An 18,650-nucleotide genomic window follows, 5' to 3' on the forward strand; every position below is an offset into this window, starting at 1 on the left:
AGGCTGGATAGACTGGGATTTTTTTTAGACTGGAGCATAGGAGGCTGAGGGGTGATTTTATAGAGGTCTATAAAATAATGAGGGGCACAGATCAGCTACATAGTCAATATATTTTCCCAAAGGTAGGGGAGTCTAAAACTAGAGGGCATAGGTTTAAGGTGAGAGGGGAGAGATACAAAAGTGTCCAGGGGGGCAATTTTTCCACACAGAGGGTGGTGAATGTCTGGAACAAGCAGCCAGAGGTAGTAGTCGAGGTGGGTACAATTTTTTCTTTTAAAAAGCATTTAGACAGTTACATGGATAAGATGGGTATAGAGGAATATGGGCCAAATGGGGGCAATTGGGATTAGCTTACGGGTTTAAAAAAAAAGGGCGGCATGGACAAGTTGAGCCGAAGGGCCTGTTTCCATGCTGTAAACCTCTATGACTCTATAACTCTGACTCGATGACATACTCGCAAGAACACAGGCAAACTCAGACACAGTTACATGTTCGCAGATACACACAGGCAGATGCTGAGACACACTCACTGATGCACAGAGGCAGATGCAGACACAGACACTTGCAGGAACACAGAGGCAGACACACATGCAAGAATGCACAGGCAGACTCAGACACAGACACACACTCGTAAGAACATACTTTCAGCCTCAGTCACATGCACAAACACACAGGTAGACACAAACATTGATGCACGTTCACAGGAACACAGAGGCAGACTCAAACATAGAAACAATTGCAGGAACACACAGACAGACCCTGACACACTTGCAGGAACAGAGGCAGACCCAGACACACTTGCAGGAACACACAGACAGACCCTGACACACTTGCAGGAACAGAGGCAGACCCAGACACACTTGCAGGAACACACAGACAGACCCTGACACACTTGCAGGAACAGAGGCAGACCCAGACACACTTGCAGGAACACACAGACAGACCCTGACACACTTGCAGGAACAGAGGCAGACCCAGACACACTTGCAGGAACACACAGACAGACCCTGACACACTTGCAGGAACAGAGGCAGACCCAGACACACTTGCAGGAACACACAGACAGACCCAGACACACTTGCAGGAACACACAGGCAGACCCTGACACACTTGCAGGAACAGAGGCAGACCCAGACACACTTGCAGGAACACACAGGCAGACTCAGACATAAACACACACTCAAAGGACTACAGAGGCAGACACGTGGGACAAGAGGAAGACAAGGCACACACTCGCAGGGACAGAGGCAGACCCAGACACACACTTACAGAAACACACACATAAACAAAAACAGATACTGAGGCAGACACACACATACACATAGGCAGATACAAAGAAACACACACACAGGCAGACACAAAGACAGACACATATACACATACAGGCTGACAGGGTCTGAGACAAACAAGAGGGAATTGGGTTATTATCTCAAAAGGAAGAATGTGTAGGGTTACGGGTGCAATGCATTGCTATGGCTCTAAGGGAAAAACACAGACATAATGGGTTGAATGGCCTCCTTCTGAGAGATGGTAGGGCAAGGGGTCCCTCGGGCTGGGACAGAGAGACCCACTTATGTACAATGCAGTATACAAGGCAAACAGATGGGCAAGCGCACCCAGGAACACAGACATGTGCAGTGACACACGGACATGTGCAGTAACACACGGACAGACAATGCAGTGTATTAGACACATGGGGCCCGATTTTACCATCAAGTTGCACCCGTTTTTGGGTGCATAAACTTGGTAAAGTCGGGCGTGAGGCGAGTAGCGCAATCTGCGCCCCTCTCCATGCCGTTTCCCCTTTTACCAAAGCCCAAAAATGGCCACGATCGGGACCACGCCCGAAATGGGCACAACTGCCATTTAAACGCATTTGCATGCATTTAAATTGACTTAATAGGCTGCACGCCCAACCTTACCGGCACTTCCCCCTTTACCACCACATCCAGAATCTGCGTATGGGGGCACCTGAGAACGGGCCTAAAAGTTGGATCTGAAACACTCCCAGTTTCAAGTCTGCCCAGCACTTAGAATCAAAATGGTAAAATAGGGGCCACTGACCGGAAGATCTGGTCTCGGATGATGGGATAATGTCCTGACGTTACATTGAAGACAAATGTGGTGAACCATTCTGTAAAGGAGGAGCCTAGAAACAGGATAAATTAAATTAGCCATTCACTCCCTGACCGACTGCAGTGAGCACTAAACCTTCATCACAGTGATATGTCAGAAGAACCAAGCTGGAAGTTCAGTACACAAAGAAAGAACAGGAAGCCCTAAGAGGCGGATAAGGTGGCGAAATCCCTGGGAACTGATGAAGTGTATCCCAGGACATTGTGGGAGGCTAGGGAGGAAATTGCGGGTCCCCTAGCCGAATCATCGATAGTCACAGGTGAGGTGCCTGAAGATTGGAGGGTGGCAAATGTTGTGCCTTTGTTTAAGAAGGACTGCAGGAAAAAGCCTGGGAATGACAGGCCAATGAGCCGCACATCTGTAGTGGGTAAGTTGTTAGAAGGTATTTTGAGAGACAGGATCTACAGGCATTTAGAGACGCAAGGACTGATTAGGGACAGTAAGCATGGCTTTGTGAGTGGAAAATCATGTCTCACAAATTTGATTGAGTTTTTTGAAGGGGTAACCAAGAAGGTAGATGAGGGCAGTGCAGTTGATGTTGCCTACATGGACTTTAGCAAGGTCTTTGACAAGGTACCGCATGGCAGGTTGTTGCATAAGGTTAAATCTCACTGGATCCAGGGTGAGGTAGCCAAATGGATACAAAATTGGCTTGAGGACAGGAAACAGAGGGTGGTTGTGGAGGCCTGTGACCAGTGGTGTGCCTCAGCGATCGGTGCTGGGTCCACTGTTATTTGTCATTTATATTAATGATTTAACTGAGAATTTAATAGGCAAGGTTAGTAAGTTTGCAGATGACACCAAGATTGGAGGCATAGTGGACAGTGAAGGTGGTTATCATGGATTACAACGGGATCTTGATCAATTGGGCCAGTGGGCTGACGAATGGCAGATGGAGTTTAATTTAGATAAATGTGAGGTGTTGCATTTTGGTCGATTGAACCAGGGCAGGACTTACTCAGTTAATGGTAGGGCGTTGGGGAGAATTATAGAACAAAGAGATCTAGGGGTACAGGTTCATAGCTCCTTGAAAGTGTAGCGTGTTGAGGAAGGCATTCGGCATGCTAGGTTTCATTGGTCAGAACATTGAATATAGGAGTTGGAACGTCTTGTTGAAGTTGGACAAGACATTGGTACGGCCACCCTTGGAATACTGTGTACTGTTCTGGTCACCCTATTATCGAAAGGATACTATTAAACTAGAAAGAGTGCAGAAAAGATTTACTAGGATGCTACCGGGACTTGATGGTTTCAGTTATAAGGAGAGGCTGGATAGGTTGGGACTTTTGTCTCTGGAGCGTAGGAGGCTTAGGGGTGATCTTATAGAGGTCTATAAAATAATGAGGGGTATAGATCAGCTCAATAGTCAATATCTTTGCCCAAAGGTAGGGGAGTCTAAAACTAGAGGTCATAGGTTTAAGGTGAAAGGGGAGAGATACAAAAGGGTCCAGAGGGGCAATTTTTTCCGCAGAGGGTGGTGTCTGGAACAAGCTGCCAGAGGTAGTAGTAGAGGTGGGTACAATTTTGTCTTTTAATAATCGTTTAGACAGTTACATTGGTAAGATGGGTATCGAGGGATATGGGCCAAACGTGGGCAATTGGGACTAGCTTAGCAGTTAAACAAAGGGGCGGCATGGACAAGTTGGGCCGAAGGGCCTGTTTCCATGCTGTAAACCGCTATGATTCTATGACTCTATGAGGCTGATAGATTACTGGAAGCATTGACCTGCTGAAGTCTGTGATATCGAATGCGGTGTTGATACTGCTCACCAGTCAGTGCATTCTGCAGACTGGATACATCCAGAGCACAGCTCAGCTTTAATCCCCAAGACAAGACATGAGAAGACAGAACAGTCAAATTGGCAATAATTCTATTACAACACACCAAAACAGTGTGTGCTACAAATTCTCAACCACTCATGCCACATCTGTGGAAAAAGAGAGTTAACGTTTTGAGTCAAAGATTACTCTTCTGAAGATGAGTAAGGTGATCTCCATTTCTCTTTCCACAAACACTGATGGACCAGTTGAGTTGTTGCAGCATACAGAATGTTGTACAACACACAGAGAAAGCAGTCCATCAACCTGCGAGGGAGACGAGGACATGAAACATGGAGATGGACTGGCCTGAAGACTGCTCCCATTTCCACAGCACAAGGGGAAGAGGCAAATATGGAGTTCAATACCTGTGAGAAACATGTCGGCCACAGAGGGATCTGGTGCCATGTGATCCTGCAGGAAAAAGTAGATACACGTCACTATGGACACGGAGCTCACACAGCAGACACATGTCACATTGGACACTGAGCTCACACAGCAGACACACATCACTCTGGACACACAGCTCAACACAGCAGACACGCATCACTCTGGACACGCAGCTCACACAGCAGGCACGTCATTCTGGACACTGAGCTCACACAGCAGACACACATCACTCTGGACACACAGCTCACACAGCAGACACGCATCACTCTGGACACGCAGCTCAAACAGCAGACACATCATTCTGGACACTGAGCTCACACAGTAGACACACGTCACACTGGACACAGCTCACACAGCATCACATGTCACACTGGACATTGAGCTCACAGTGCAATTATACAGCAGACGCCTGTCCCTCTGGGACATTGCACTCACAAAGCAGACACATCTCACACTGGACACTGAGCTCACACAGTAGACACACATCACACTGCAGACACATGTCACCTGAACACTGAGCTCACACAGCAATTACATAGCAGACACTCGTCACACTAGATACGGAGCTCACAAAGCAGACACACGTCACTCTGGACACTAAGCTCACACAGCAGACATATCTCACTCGAGACACCGAGCTCACACAGCAGACACACATCTCTGTGGACACTGAGCTCACACAGCATTTATACAGCAGACATACATCTTTCTGGGACATTGAGCTCACACAGCAGAAACACGTCACCCTGGACACTGCTCACGCAGCAGATACACATCATTCTGGACACGCAGCTCACACAGCAGACACACATCACCTGAACACTGAGCTCACACAGCAGACATATCTCACTCAAGACACCGAGCTCACACAGCAGACACATGTCACATTGGATACTGAGCTCACACAGCAGTCACACGTCAATCTGGACAATGAGCTCACACAGCAGACACATGTCACACTGGACACAGCTCACAGAGCAATTATACAGCAGACATATGTCCCTCTGAGACATTGAGCTCAGAAAGCAAACACACATCACTCTGGACAAGCAGCTCACACAGCAGACACTGACGGAAATCTTTGTCTCTTCATTGGACACAGGTGAGGTCCCTGAGGATTGGAGGATAGCGAATGTGGTACCGTTATTTAAGAAGGGTAGCAGGGATAACCCGGGTAATTATAGGCCAGTGAGCTTGACGTCCGTGGTGGGGAAGTTGTTGGAAAGGATTCTTAGAGACAGGATGTATGCGCATTTAGAACGGAACAATCTCATTAGTGACAGACAGCATGGTTTTGTAAGAGGGAGGTCGTGCCTTACAAATTTGGTGGAGTTTTTTGAGGAAGTGACAAAAACGGTTGACGAAGGAAGGGCTGTGGATGTCGTCAATATGGATTTCAGTAAGGCATTTGACAAAGTCTCTCATGGCAGGTTGGTTAAGAAGGTTAAAGCTCATGGGATACAAGGAGAGGTGGCTAGATGGGTAGAAAACTGGCTTGGCCACAGGAGACAGAGGGTAACAGTCGAAGGGTCTTTTTCCGACAGGAGGTCTGTGACCAGTTCCGCAGGGCTCTGTACTGGGACCTCTGCTATTTGTGATATATATAAATGATTTGGAAGAAGGTGTAACTGGTGTTATCAGCAAGTTTGCAGATGACACGAAGATGGCTGGACTTGCGGAGAGCGATGAACATTGTCGGACAATACAGCAGGATGTAGATAGGCTGGAAAATTGGGCGGAGAAATGGCAGATGGAATTTAATCCAGATAAATGCGAAGTGATGCATTTTGAAGAACTAATGTAGGGGGGAGTTATACAATAAATGGCAGAGCCATCAAGAGCATAGAAACACAGAGGGACCTAGGTGTGCAAGTCCACAAATCCTTGAAGGTGGCAGCACAGGTGGAGAAAGTGGTGAAGAAGGCATATGGTATGCTTGCCTTTATAGGACGGGGTATAGAGTATAAAAGCTGGAGTCTGATGTTGCGGCTGTATAGAACGCTGGTTAGGCCACATTTGGAGTACTGCGTCCAGTTCTGGTCGCCGCACTACCAGAAGGACGTGGAGGCTTCAGAGAGAGTGCAGAGAAGGTTTACCAGGATGTTGCCTGGTATGGAGGGTCTTAGTTATGAGGAGAGATTGGGTAAACTGGGCTTGTTCTCCCGGGAAAGACAGAGAATGAGGGGAGATCTAATAGAGGTGTACAAAATTATGAAGGGTATAGATAGGGTGAACAGTGGGAAGCTTTTTCCCAGGTCGGAGGTGACGATCACGAGGGGTCACGGGCTCAAGGTGAGAGGGACGAGGTATAACTCAGATATCAGAGGGACGTTTTTTACACAGAGTGGTGGCGCTGCCAAGTAGGGTGGTGGAGGCAGACATGCTGGCATCGTTTAAGACTTACCTGGATAGTCACATGAGCAGTCTGGGAATGGAGGGATACAAACGAATGGTCTAGTTGGACCAATGAGCGGCACAGGCTTGGAGGGCCGAAGGGCCTGTTTCCTGTGCTGTACTGTTCTTTGTTCTTTGACACATGTCACATTGGATACTGAGCTCACACACAGACTCACATCACTCCAGACACTAAGCTCAACAGCAGACACACGTCAATCGGGACAATGAGCTCACACAGCAGACACATGTCACACTGGTCACAGCTCACAGAGCAATTATACAGCAGACATATGTCCCTCTGGGACATTGAGCTCACAAAGCAGACACACGTCACTCTGGATATAGAACATAGAACAGTACAGCACAGAACAGGCCCTTCGGCCCACGATGTTGTGCCGAGCTTTATCTGAAACCAAGATCAAGCTATCCCACTCCCTATCATCCTGGTGTGCTCCATGTGTCTATCCAATAACCGCTTAAATGTTCCTAAAGTGTCTGACTCCACTATCACTGCAGGCAGTCCATTCCACACCCCAACCACTCTCTGCGTAAAGAACCTACCTCTGATATCCTTCCTATATCTCCCACCACGAACCCTATAGTTATGCCCCCTTGTAATAGCTCCATCCACCCGAGGAAATAGTCTTTTAACGTTCACTCTATCTATCCCCCTCATCATTTTATAAACCTCTATTAAGTCTCCCCTCAGCCTCCTCCGCTCCAGAGAGAACAGCCCTAGCTCCCTCAACCTTTCCTCATAAGACCTACCCTCCAAACCAGGCAGCATCCTGGTAAATCTCCTCTGCACTCTTTCCAGCGCTTCCACACCCTTCTTATAGTGAGGTGACCAGAACTGCACACAATATTCCAAATGTGGTCTCACCAAGGTCCTGTACAGTTGCAGCATAACCCCACGGCTCTTAAACTCCAACCCCCCGTTAATAAAAGCTAACACACTATAGGCCTTCTTCACAGCTCTATCCACTTGAGTGGCAGTATCCAGTGGATACTGAGCACACACACAGGTACACGTCACTCTGGACACTGAACTCACACAGCAGTTACACAGCAGACATATGTCACTCTGGATACTGAGCTCACACAGCAGACATGCATCATTCTGGGCACGCAGCTAACACAGCAGATACACATCACCTGAACACTGAGCTCACACAGCAGACACACATCACTCGGGATACAGAGTTCACACAGCAGACACACGTCACACTCGATACCGAGCTCATACTGCAGTTACACAGTAGATACTGAGCTCTCACAGCAGCCACACGTCTCTCTGGGACAGGGAGCTCACAAAGCAGGCACACGTCACTCTGGGACAGGGAGCTCACAAAGCAGGCACACGTCACTTCTGGATATGCAGCTCACACAGCAGAAACACGTCACCCTGGACACTGAGCTCACACAGCAGGCACACGTCACTTCTGGATATGCAGCTCACACAGCAGAAACACGTCACCCTGGACACTGAGCTCACACAGCAGACACACGTCACTCTGGATACTGAGCTCACACGGCAATTACATTGCAGACACACGTCACACAAGATACTGAGCTCACAAAGCAGACACACGTCACTCTGGACACTAAGCTCACAGCAGACATATCTCATTCAAGACACTGGGCTCACACAGCAGATACACGTCACACTGGATACTGAGCTCACACACCAGACACATGTCTCTCTGGGACATTGAGCTCACAAAGCAGACAAACGTCACTCTGGACAAGCAGCTCACACAGTAGAAACACATCACCCTGGACAATGCTCACGCAGCAGACACACATCATTCTGGACACAGCTCACACAGCAGACACACGTCACCTGAACACTGAGCTCACACAGCAGACACATCTCACTCGAGCCACCGTGCTCACACAGCAGACACACATCACTCTGGACACTGAGCTCACACAGCAGTTACACAGCAGACACACGTCACACTAGATACTGAGCTCACGCAGCAGACACACGTCACTCAGGACACTGAGCTCACACAGCAGACACACGTCACTCAGGACACTGAGCTCACACAGCAGTTACACAGCAGACATAGGTCTCTGTGGATCCGGAGCTCACATAACAGGCATACGTTACTCTGGACACTGAGCTCACACAGCAGATACATGTCACATTGGATACTGAGCTCACACAGCAGTTACACAACAGACACACGTCAACAGGACACTGAGCTCATTCAGCAGACACACGTCATTCTGGATACGCACTTCACACAGCAGACATTCTGGACACAGAGCTCACATAGCAGACACACATCACACTGGACACAGAGCTCACACAGCAGACACGTCACACTAGACACTGAGCTCACACACAGACTCACGTCACTCGAGATACTGAGCTCACACAGCAGACACACATCACTCTAGATACTGAACTCACACAGCAGATAGGTGACCAAAGAGGTGGATGAGGGTAAAGCGGTTGATGTGGTGTATATGGATTTCAGCAAAGCGTTTGATAAGGTTCCCCATGGTAAGCTTTTGCAGAAAATATGGACACATGGGATTGAGGGTGATTTAGTGGTTTGGATCAGGAATTGGCTAGCTGGAAGAAAACAAAGGGTGGTGGTTGATGGGAAATATTCATCCTGGAGTTCAGTTACTAGTGGTGTACCGCAAGGATCTGTTTTGGGGCCACTGCTGTTTGTCATTTTTATTAATGACTTGGATGAGGGCGTGGAAGGATGGATTAGTAAATTTGCGGATGACACTAAAGTCGGTGGAGTTGTAGACAGTGCGGAGGGAAGTGGCAGGTTACAGAGGGACATAGATAAGCTGCAGAGCTGGGCTGAGAGGTGGCAAATGGAGTTTAATGCGGAAAAATGTGAGGTGATTCACTTTGGAAGGAGTAACAGGAATACAGAGTACTGGGCTAATGGTAAGATACTTGGTAGTGTGGATGAACAGAGGGATCTGGCTGTCCATGTGCATAGATCCCTGAAAGTTGGCACCCAGGTTGATAGGGTTGTTAAGAAGGTGTACGGTGTGTTAGCTTTTATTGGTAGTGGGATTGAGTTTAAGAGCCAGGAGGTCATGCTGCAACTGTACAAAGCTCGGGTGCGGCCGCATTTGGAGTATTGCATACAGTTCTGGTCGCCGATTATAGGAAAGATGTGGAAGTGTTGGAAAGGGCGCAGAGGAGATTTACCAGGATGTTGCCTGGTATGGTGGGAAAATCGTATGAGGAAAGGCTGAGGGGCTTGAGGTTGTTTTCGTTAGAGAGAAGAAGGTTAAGAGGTGACTTAATAGAGGCATACAAGATGATCAGAGGATTAGATAGGGTGGATAGTGAGAGCCTTTTTCCTCGGATGGTGTTGGCCAGCACGAGGGACATAGCTTTAAATTGAGGGGTGAGAGATATAGGACAGATGTCAGAGGTAGGTTCTTTACTCAGAGAGTAGTAAGGGCGTGGAATGCCCTGCCTGCAGCAGTGGTGGACTCGTCAACGTTGAGAGCGTTCAAGTGGTTATTGGATAAACATATGGATGATATTAGAATAGTGTAGATTAGAGGGGCTTTAGATTCGTACCACTGGTCGGCGCAACATCGAGGGCCGAAGGGCCTGTACTGCGCTGTTATGTTCTATGTTCTATGATACACGTTATTAGAAACATAGAAAAACTACAGCACAAAACAGGCCCTTCGGCCCCACAAGTTGTGCCGAACATACCCCTACCTTTTAGGCCTACCTATAACCCTCCATCCTATTAAGTCCCATGTACTCATCCAGGAGTCTCTTAAAAGTCCTGATTGAGTTTGCCTCCACAACCACTGACGGCAGCCGATTCCACTCGCCCACCACCCTCTGTGAAAAACTTCCCCCTTACATTTCCCCTGCACCTACCCCCCAGCACCTTAAACCTGTGTCCTCTCATAGCAGCCATTTCCACCCTGGGAAAAAACCTCTGAGAGTCCACCCGATCTATGCCTCTCAACATCTTATATACCTCTATTAAGTCTCCTCTCATCCTACGTCTCTCAAGGAGAAAAGACCGAGCTTCCTCAGCCTATCCTCATAAGGCATGCCACTCAATCCAGGCAACATCCTTGTAAATCTCCTCTGCACCCTTTCAATCTTTTCCACATCCTTCCTGTAATGAGGCGACCAGAACTGAGCACAGTACTCCAAGTGGGGTCTGACGAGGGTCTTATACCTGGACTCCTAAACTCAATCCCTCGATTGATAAAGGCCAGCACACCATACGCCTTCTTAACCACCTCCTCCACCTGTGGGGCCGGTTTTAGAGTCCTATGGACCTTTATATTGTACTCCTTCATCCCATTTGACCTGCCAAAATGGACCACTACACATTTATCTGGGTTGAAGTCCATCTGCCACTTCTCCGCCGAGTCTCTATGTCCCTCTGTAACTTCTGACATCCCTCCAGACAATCCACAACCCCACCAACCTTTGTCGTCGGCAAACTTACCAACCCATCCCTCCACTTCCTCATCCAGGTCATTTATGAAAATGACAAACAGCAAGGGTCCCAGAACAGATACCTGGGGCATGCCACTGGTGACCGACCTCCATTTAGAAAAAGACGCATCTATACCCACTCTCTGCCTCCTTTGGGCAAGCCAGTTCTGGATCCACAGGGCAGCAGCCCCTTGGATCCCATGCCCTCTCACTTTTTCTAGAAGCCCTGCATGGGGGACCTTATCGAACGCCTTGCTAAAATCCATATAAACCACATCTACCGCTTTCCCTTTGTCAATGTGTTTAGTCACATTTTCGAAGAACTCCACCAGGCTCGTAAGGCACGATCTGCCTTTGACACTGCGGGGTCACTTTTAACATTTAAGAAAAACTTGGACGGGTTCATGGATGAGAGGGGTGTGGAGGGATATGGTCCAAGTGCAGGTCAGTGGGACTCGGCATAAAATGGTTCGGCACAGACAAGAAGGGCCAAAAGGCCTGTTTCTGAGCTGTAATTTTCTATGGTTCTATGGACAAAGCCATGCTGAGTATTCTTGAGCATACTAAACCTCTCTAAATGCTCATAAATCTTGTCCCTCAGGATCTTCTCCATCAGCTTACCAACCACTGACGTTAGATTCACCGGTCGGTAATTTCCTGGGCTATCCCTATTCCCCTTCTTGAAAATAGGAACCACATCCGCAATCCTCCAGCACCTCCCCCGTCTCCATCGACGACGCAAAGATCATTGCCAGAGGCTCTGCAATCTCTTCCCTCGCCTCCCACAGTAACCTGGGGTACATCCCATCCGGACCCGGCGACTTATCTATCTTGATGCCATTCAAAGATTCCAGCACAACCTCTTTCTTAAAGTCCACATACTCAATCTTTTCAGTCCACCGCAAGCCCGCAGTACATCCACCCAGGTCCTTCTCCTCTGTGAAAACCGAGGCAAAATACTCATTGAGCACCTCTGCCATTTCTACTGGTTCCGTGCAGAGTTTCCCGCCTTCACCTTTTATAGGCCCTATTCCTTCACGTCTCATCCTTTTACTCTTCACATATTTATAGAACGCCTTAGGGTTCTTCTTAATCCTACCTGCCAAGGCCTTCTCGTGACCCCTTCTGGCTCTCCTAATTTCCTTCTTTAGTCCCTTCCTCCAAGCCGTATACTCATCTAAATCCCTATCTTTGCCAAGCTCTCTGAACCTTTTGTACGCTTTCCTTTTCTTCTCGACTAGGTCCCGCACAGCTTTCGTGCACCACGGTTCCTTGAACCTACCAACTCCTCCCTGTCTGCTCGGAACGTTGTCCTGTAGAACTCTAGACAGACATTCCTTGAAAAACTGCCACCTCTCTTCAGTACATTTCCCCGAGAATACCTCCTTCCAATTTACTCCTCTAATTTGCTGCCTTATGTCTTCATATTTCCCCTTACTCCATATAAACGCTTTCCTAGCTTGCCTGATCCTCTCTTTTTCCAATGCAAGCATAAAGGAGATAGAGTTATGATCGCTATCCCCAAGATGCTCTCCCACTGAGAGATGACACCTGTCCAGGTTCATTGGTCAGTATCAGATCAAGTACAGCCTCTCCTCTTGTAGTCTTGTCCACATGTTGTGTCAGGAAACCCTCCTGAACACACCTAACGAACTCCTCCCCATCCAATCCCCTTACCCTAGGGATATTCCAATCTCTGTTTGGGAAATTAAAGTCTCCCATCACAACAACTCTGCTATTACTGCATCTCTCCAGGATCTGTTTCCCTATCCGCTCCTCCACCTCCCTGTTACTATTGGGCCGCCTATAGAAAACTCCCAGCAAAGTGATCGACCCCTTCAACCCAGATAAATGCGTAGTGGTCCATTTTGGCAGGTCAAATGGGATGAAGGAGTACAATATAAAGGGAAAGACTCTTAGTACTGTCGAGGAACAGAAGGACCTTGGGGTCCGGGTCCATAGGACTCTAAAATTGGCCCCACAGGTGGAGGTGGTGGTTAAGAAGGCGTATGGTGTGCTGGCCTTTATCAATCGAGGGATTGAGTTGAGGAGTCCGGGGACAATGATGCAGCTATATAAGACCCTCGTCAGACCCCACTTGGAGTACTGTGCTCAGTTCTGGTCCCCTCATTACAGGAAGGATGTGGAAAAGATTGAAAGGGTGCAGAGGAGATTTACAAGGAGGTTGCCTGGATTGAGTGGCATGCCTTATGAGGATAGGCTGAGGGAGCTCGGTCTTTTCTCCTTGGAGAGACGTAGGATGAGAGGAGACCTAATAGAGGTATATAAGATGTTGAGAGGCATAGAACATAGAAAAGCTACAGCACAAACAAGTTGCGCCGAACATGTCCCTACCTAAATAGATCGGGTGGACTCTCAGAGGCTTTTTCCCAGGGTGGAAATGGCTGCTACGAGAGGACACAGGTTTAAGGTGCTGGGGTGTAGGTACAGGGGAAATTTTTCACACAGAGGGTGGTGGGCGAGTGGAATCGGCTGCCGTCAGTGGTGGTGGAGGCAAACTCAATAGGGTCTTTTAAGAGACTCCTGGATGAGTACATGGGACTTAATAGGATGGAGGGTTATAGGTAGGCCTAAAAGGTAGGGATATGTTCGGCACAACTTGTGGGGCCGAAGGGCCTGTTTTGTGCTGTAGTTTTCTATGTTTCTATGTTTCCCACTCCGAACTTCCACCCACAGAGACTCTGTAGACAATCCCTCCACAGCATACACTTCTCTACAGCTGAGACACTATCCCTGATCAGCAGTGCCACTCCACCCCCTCTCTTGCCTCCCTCCCTGAAACATCTGAATCCCAGCACCTGGAGTATCCAGTCCTTCTGGACACTGAGCTCATATAGCAGACACACGTCACTCTGGACACTGAGCACACACACAGACACACATCACTCTAGACACTGGGCGGCACGGTAGCACAGTGGTTAGCGGCACGGTAGCACAGTGGTTAGCACTGCTGCTTCACAGCTCCAGGGTCCTGGGTTCGATTCCCGGCTCGGGTCACTGTCTGTGTGGAGTTTGCACATTCTCCTCGTGTCTGCGTGGGTTTCCTCCGGGTGCTCCGGTTTCCTCCCACAGTCCAAAGATGTGCGGGTTAGGTTGATTGGCCAGGTTAAAAATTGCCCCTTAGAGTCCTGAGATGTGTAGGTTAGAGGGATTAGTGGGTAAAATGTGTGGGGGTAGGGCCTGGGTGGGATTGTGGTCGGTGCAGACTCGATGGGCCGAATGGCCTCCTTCTGCACTGTAGGGTTTCTATGATTTCTATGATTTCTATGACTAAGCTCACACAGCAGACACAACTCATTCTGGACAGTGAGCTCCCACAGCAGACACATCTCACTCTAGACACTGAGCTCACACAGCAGACATGTCACTCTAGACACTGAGCTCACACAGCAGACATATCTCACTCTAGACACTGAGCTCACACAGCAGACATATCTCACTCTAGACACTGAGCTCACACAGCAGACATGTCACTCTAGACACTGAGCTCACACAGCAGACATATCTCACTCTAGACACAGCTCACACAGCAGACATGTCACTCTAGACACTGAGCTCACACAACAGACACACGTTACCCTGGACGCTGAGCTCACATAGCAGCCACACGTCACTCTGGAGACTGAGCTCATATAGCAGACATACATCGCTCTGGACACTGAACACACACACACAGACACACATCACTCTAGACACCAAGCTCACACAGCAGACATATCTCACTCGAGACACCAAGCTCACATCTCTCTCTGGACACTGAGCTCACACAGCAGACACACGTCTCTGTGGACACTAAGCTCACACAGCAGTTATACAGCAGACACACGTCTCTCTGGGACATTGAGCTCACAAAGCAGACACACGTCACTCTGGACACGCTACTCACAGCAGAAACACGTCACCCTGGACATGGCTCACGCAGCAGACACATGTAATTCGGGACACGCAACTCACACAGCAGACACAGATCACCTGAACACTGAGCTCACACACAGACTCACATCACTCTAGGTACTGAGCTCACACAGCAGACGCACGTCACTCTGGGACATTCAGCTCACACAGCAGGCACATGTCACTCTGGACACTGAGCTGACACAGCAGTTACACAGTAGACACACGTCACACTAGATACTGAGCTCACACAGCAGACACAGGTCACCTGAACATTGAGCTCACACACAGACTCACATCACTCTAGATACTGAGCTCACACAGCAGACACATCTCACTCTGGACACAGCTCACATAGCAGACACACGCCCCTCTGGAACGTTGAGCTCACAAAGCAGACACACATCACTCTGGACACTGAACTCACACAGCAGACACACGTCACACTCGATACTGAACTCACACAGCAGACACACGTCACACTCGATACTGAACTCACACAGCAGTTACACAGCAGACACACGTTGCATGAGATACTGAGCTCACACAGCAGACCAACGTCACACTTACACTGAGCTCACACAGCAGACACACGTTTCTGTGGACACAGCTCATATAGCAGACATATGTCACTCTGGACACTGAGCTCACACAGCAGGTACACAGCAGACATACGTCACTCCGGACACTGAGCTCACACAGCAGACACACGTCACCCTGGACACTGAGCTCACACAGCAGATACATGTCACACTGGATACTGAGCTCACACAGCAGATACACGTCACCCTGGACACTGAGCTCACACAGCAGATACATGTCACACTGGATACTGAGCTCACACAGCAGACACACATCACTGTAGACACTAAGCTCACACAGCAGACACACATCACTGTAGACACTAAGCTCACACAGCAGACACACATCACTGTAGACACTAAGCTCACACAGCAGACACACATCACTGTAGACACTAAGCTCACACAGCAGACACACATCACTGTAGACACTAAGCTCACACAGCAGACACACATCACTGTAGACACTAAGCTCACACAGCAGACACACGTCACACTAGATACTGAGCTCACACAGCCGACACCTCACACTGGATACTGAGCTCACACAGCAGACACACGTCACTCTGGACACTGAGCACACACAGCAGACACATGTCACACTAGATACTGAGCTTACACAGCAGGCACACATCACTCTAGACATTGAGCTCACACAGCAGATACCCATCACACTAAATACTGAGCTCACAGCAGTTACACAGCAGACACACATCAACAGAGCTCACATGGACCGAGCTCACACAACAATCTGGACATGAGCTCACACAGCAGACTCACGTCACACTGGATACTGAGCTCACACAGCAGACTCACGTCACACTGGATACTGAGCCCACACAGCAGACACGTCACTCTAGACACTGAGCTCACAAAGCAGACATATGTCACTCTAGACACTGAGCTAATACAGCAGACGCACGTCACACTGGATAGAGCTCACACAGCAGACATACGTCACACTGGATAGAGCTCACACAGCAGTTACACAGCAGTCGCACGTCACTCTGGACACTGAGCTCACACAGCAAACACACGTCACACTGGACATGAGCTCACACAGCAGACACACGTCACATGAGATACTGAGCTCACACAGCAGTTACACAGCAGACACATGTCACTCTAGACACTGAGCTCGCAAAGCAGACATACGTCACTTTAGACACTGAGCTCACACAGCAGACATCCGTCACTCAAGACACTGAGCTTACACAGCAGTTACGCAGCAGACACACATCACTCTGGACACTGAACTCACACATCAATTACAGAGCAGAGGCACCTCACTTTGGACACTGAGTTCGCACAGCAATTACACCCCAGACACATAGCACTTTGGACTCTTGAGCTCGCACAGCAGACACAACTCACTCTGGACACTGAGCTCACACAGCAGACACATGTTACTTTGGACACTGAGCTCACACAACAAAGACACGTCACATTGGACAGTGAGCTGATACAGCAGACACACGTCAGACTGGATACTGAGCTCTCACAGGAGGCAGACGTCACACTGAACACAGCTCACACAGCAGACATACATCACTCTAGGTGCTGAGCTCACAAAGCAAACACATGTCACCCTGGACACTGAGCTTACACAGCAGATACACGTCATACTGGACACTGATCTCACACAGAAAATACAGGTCACACTGAGCTCACACGAGCAGACACACCTCACCCTGGGCACCGAGCTCTCACAGCAGACACACGTCACGTTGGACACTGAGCTAACACAGCAGACACACGTGACACTGGATGGAGCTCACACAGCAGTCACACGTCACTCTGGACACTGAGCTCACAGAGCAGACACGCACCATTCTGGAAACTGCACTCACACAGCAGACACATGTCACCCTGGACACTGAGCACACACAGCAGACACACATCACGCTGGATACGGAGCTCTCATAGGAGGCAGGCGTCAAACTGAACACTGAGCTCACACAGCTGACATATCACGTTGGACACTGAGCTTTCACATCAGACACACGTCACACTGGATAGAGCTCACACAGCAGTTACTGGAAGGGCATAAATATTCTGGCCGGGAGGTTTGCTAGTGTCACACTAGATTTAAACTAGTTTGGCAGGGGTGTGGGAACCAAAGCAAAGGTGAATTGGCTGAAGGGGAACCAGAGAGAAGGGCCAGAAAGACTCAGAGCAGGCAGGGTGGGTCTGGTGGACTGAAGTGCATTTGTTTCAATGTGAGAAGTTTAACAGGTAAGGCAGATGAACTTAAGAGCTTGGATTAGAACGAGGAATTACGATGTTGTTGCCATTACAGAGGCTTGGTAAGAACAGGATTGGCAGATGTTTCAGGCGGGATAGAAGGGGATGTCAAAAAGGTGGGGGAGTTGTACTACTGGTTAAGGAGAATATCACAGCTGTACTCCGGGAGGACACCTCAGAGGGCTCATACAGCGAGACAATATGGGTAGAGCTCAGGAATAGGAAAGGTGTAGTCACAATGTTGGAGGTTTACTATAGGCCATCCAACTACCAGTGGGAGATAGAGGAACAGATACGTAGGCAGATTTTGGCAAGGTGTAAAAATAACAGGGTTGTTGTGGTGAGAGATTTTAACTTCACCTATATTGATTGGGATCACTTAGTGCTAGGGGCGTAGATGGGGCAGAGTTTGTAAGGAGCATTCAGGAGGGCTTCTTGAAACAGTATGTAGATAGTCCAACTAAGGAAGGGGCCATACTGGACCTGGTATTGGGGAATGAGCCCGGCCAGTTGGTCAATGTTTCAGTAAGGGAGCAGTTCGGGAACAGTGACCGTAATTCAGTGTGCTTTAAGGTACTGATGGATAAATCATAGAAATCATAGAAACCCTACAGTGCAGAAGGAGGCCATTCGGCCCATCGAGTCTGCACCGACCACAATCCCACCCAGACCCTCCTCCCATATCCCTACATATTTTACCCACTAAT

General features: G+C 48.7%; 1 protein-coding gene across 1 annotated transcript in view; it reads right to left on the reverse strand.

The window, feature by feature from the left end:
* fbxo3 (F-box protein 3) overlaps positions 1-18,650 on the reverse strand; it is a 194,566-nt gene that overhangs the window by 58,876 nt on the left and 117,040 nt on the right. The window contains exons 6-7 of the mRNA XM_078221355.1: positions 4,323-4,368; positions 2,065-2,149 (exon numbers count right to left, since the gene is read on the reverse strand). Coding sequence (XP_078077481.1) covers positions 2,065-2,149; positions 4,323-4,368 — 131 coding nt within the window. The remainder of the gene's footprint in view (positions 1-2,064; positions 2,150-4,322; positions 4,369-18,650) is intronic.

This window comes from Mustelus asterias, chromosome 9, assembly GCF_964213995.1.
Source record: "Mustelus asterias chromosome 9, sMusAst1.hap1.1, whole genome shotgun sequence".
Taxonomy (NCBI): domain Eukaryota; kingdom Metazoa; phylum Chordata; class Chondrichthyes; order Carcharhiniformes; family Triakidae; genus Mustelus; species Mustelus asterias.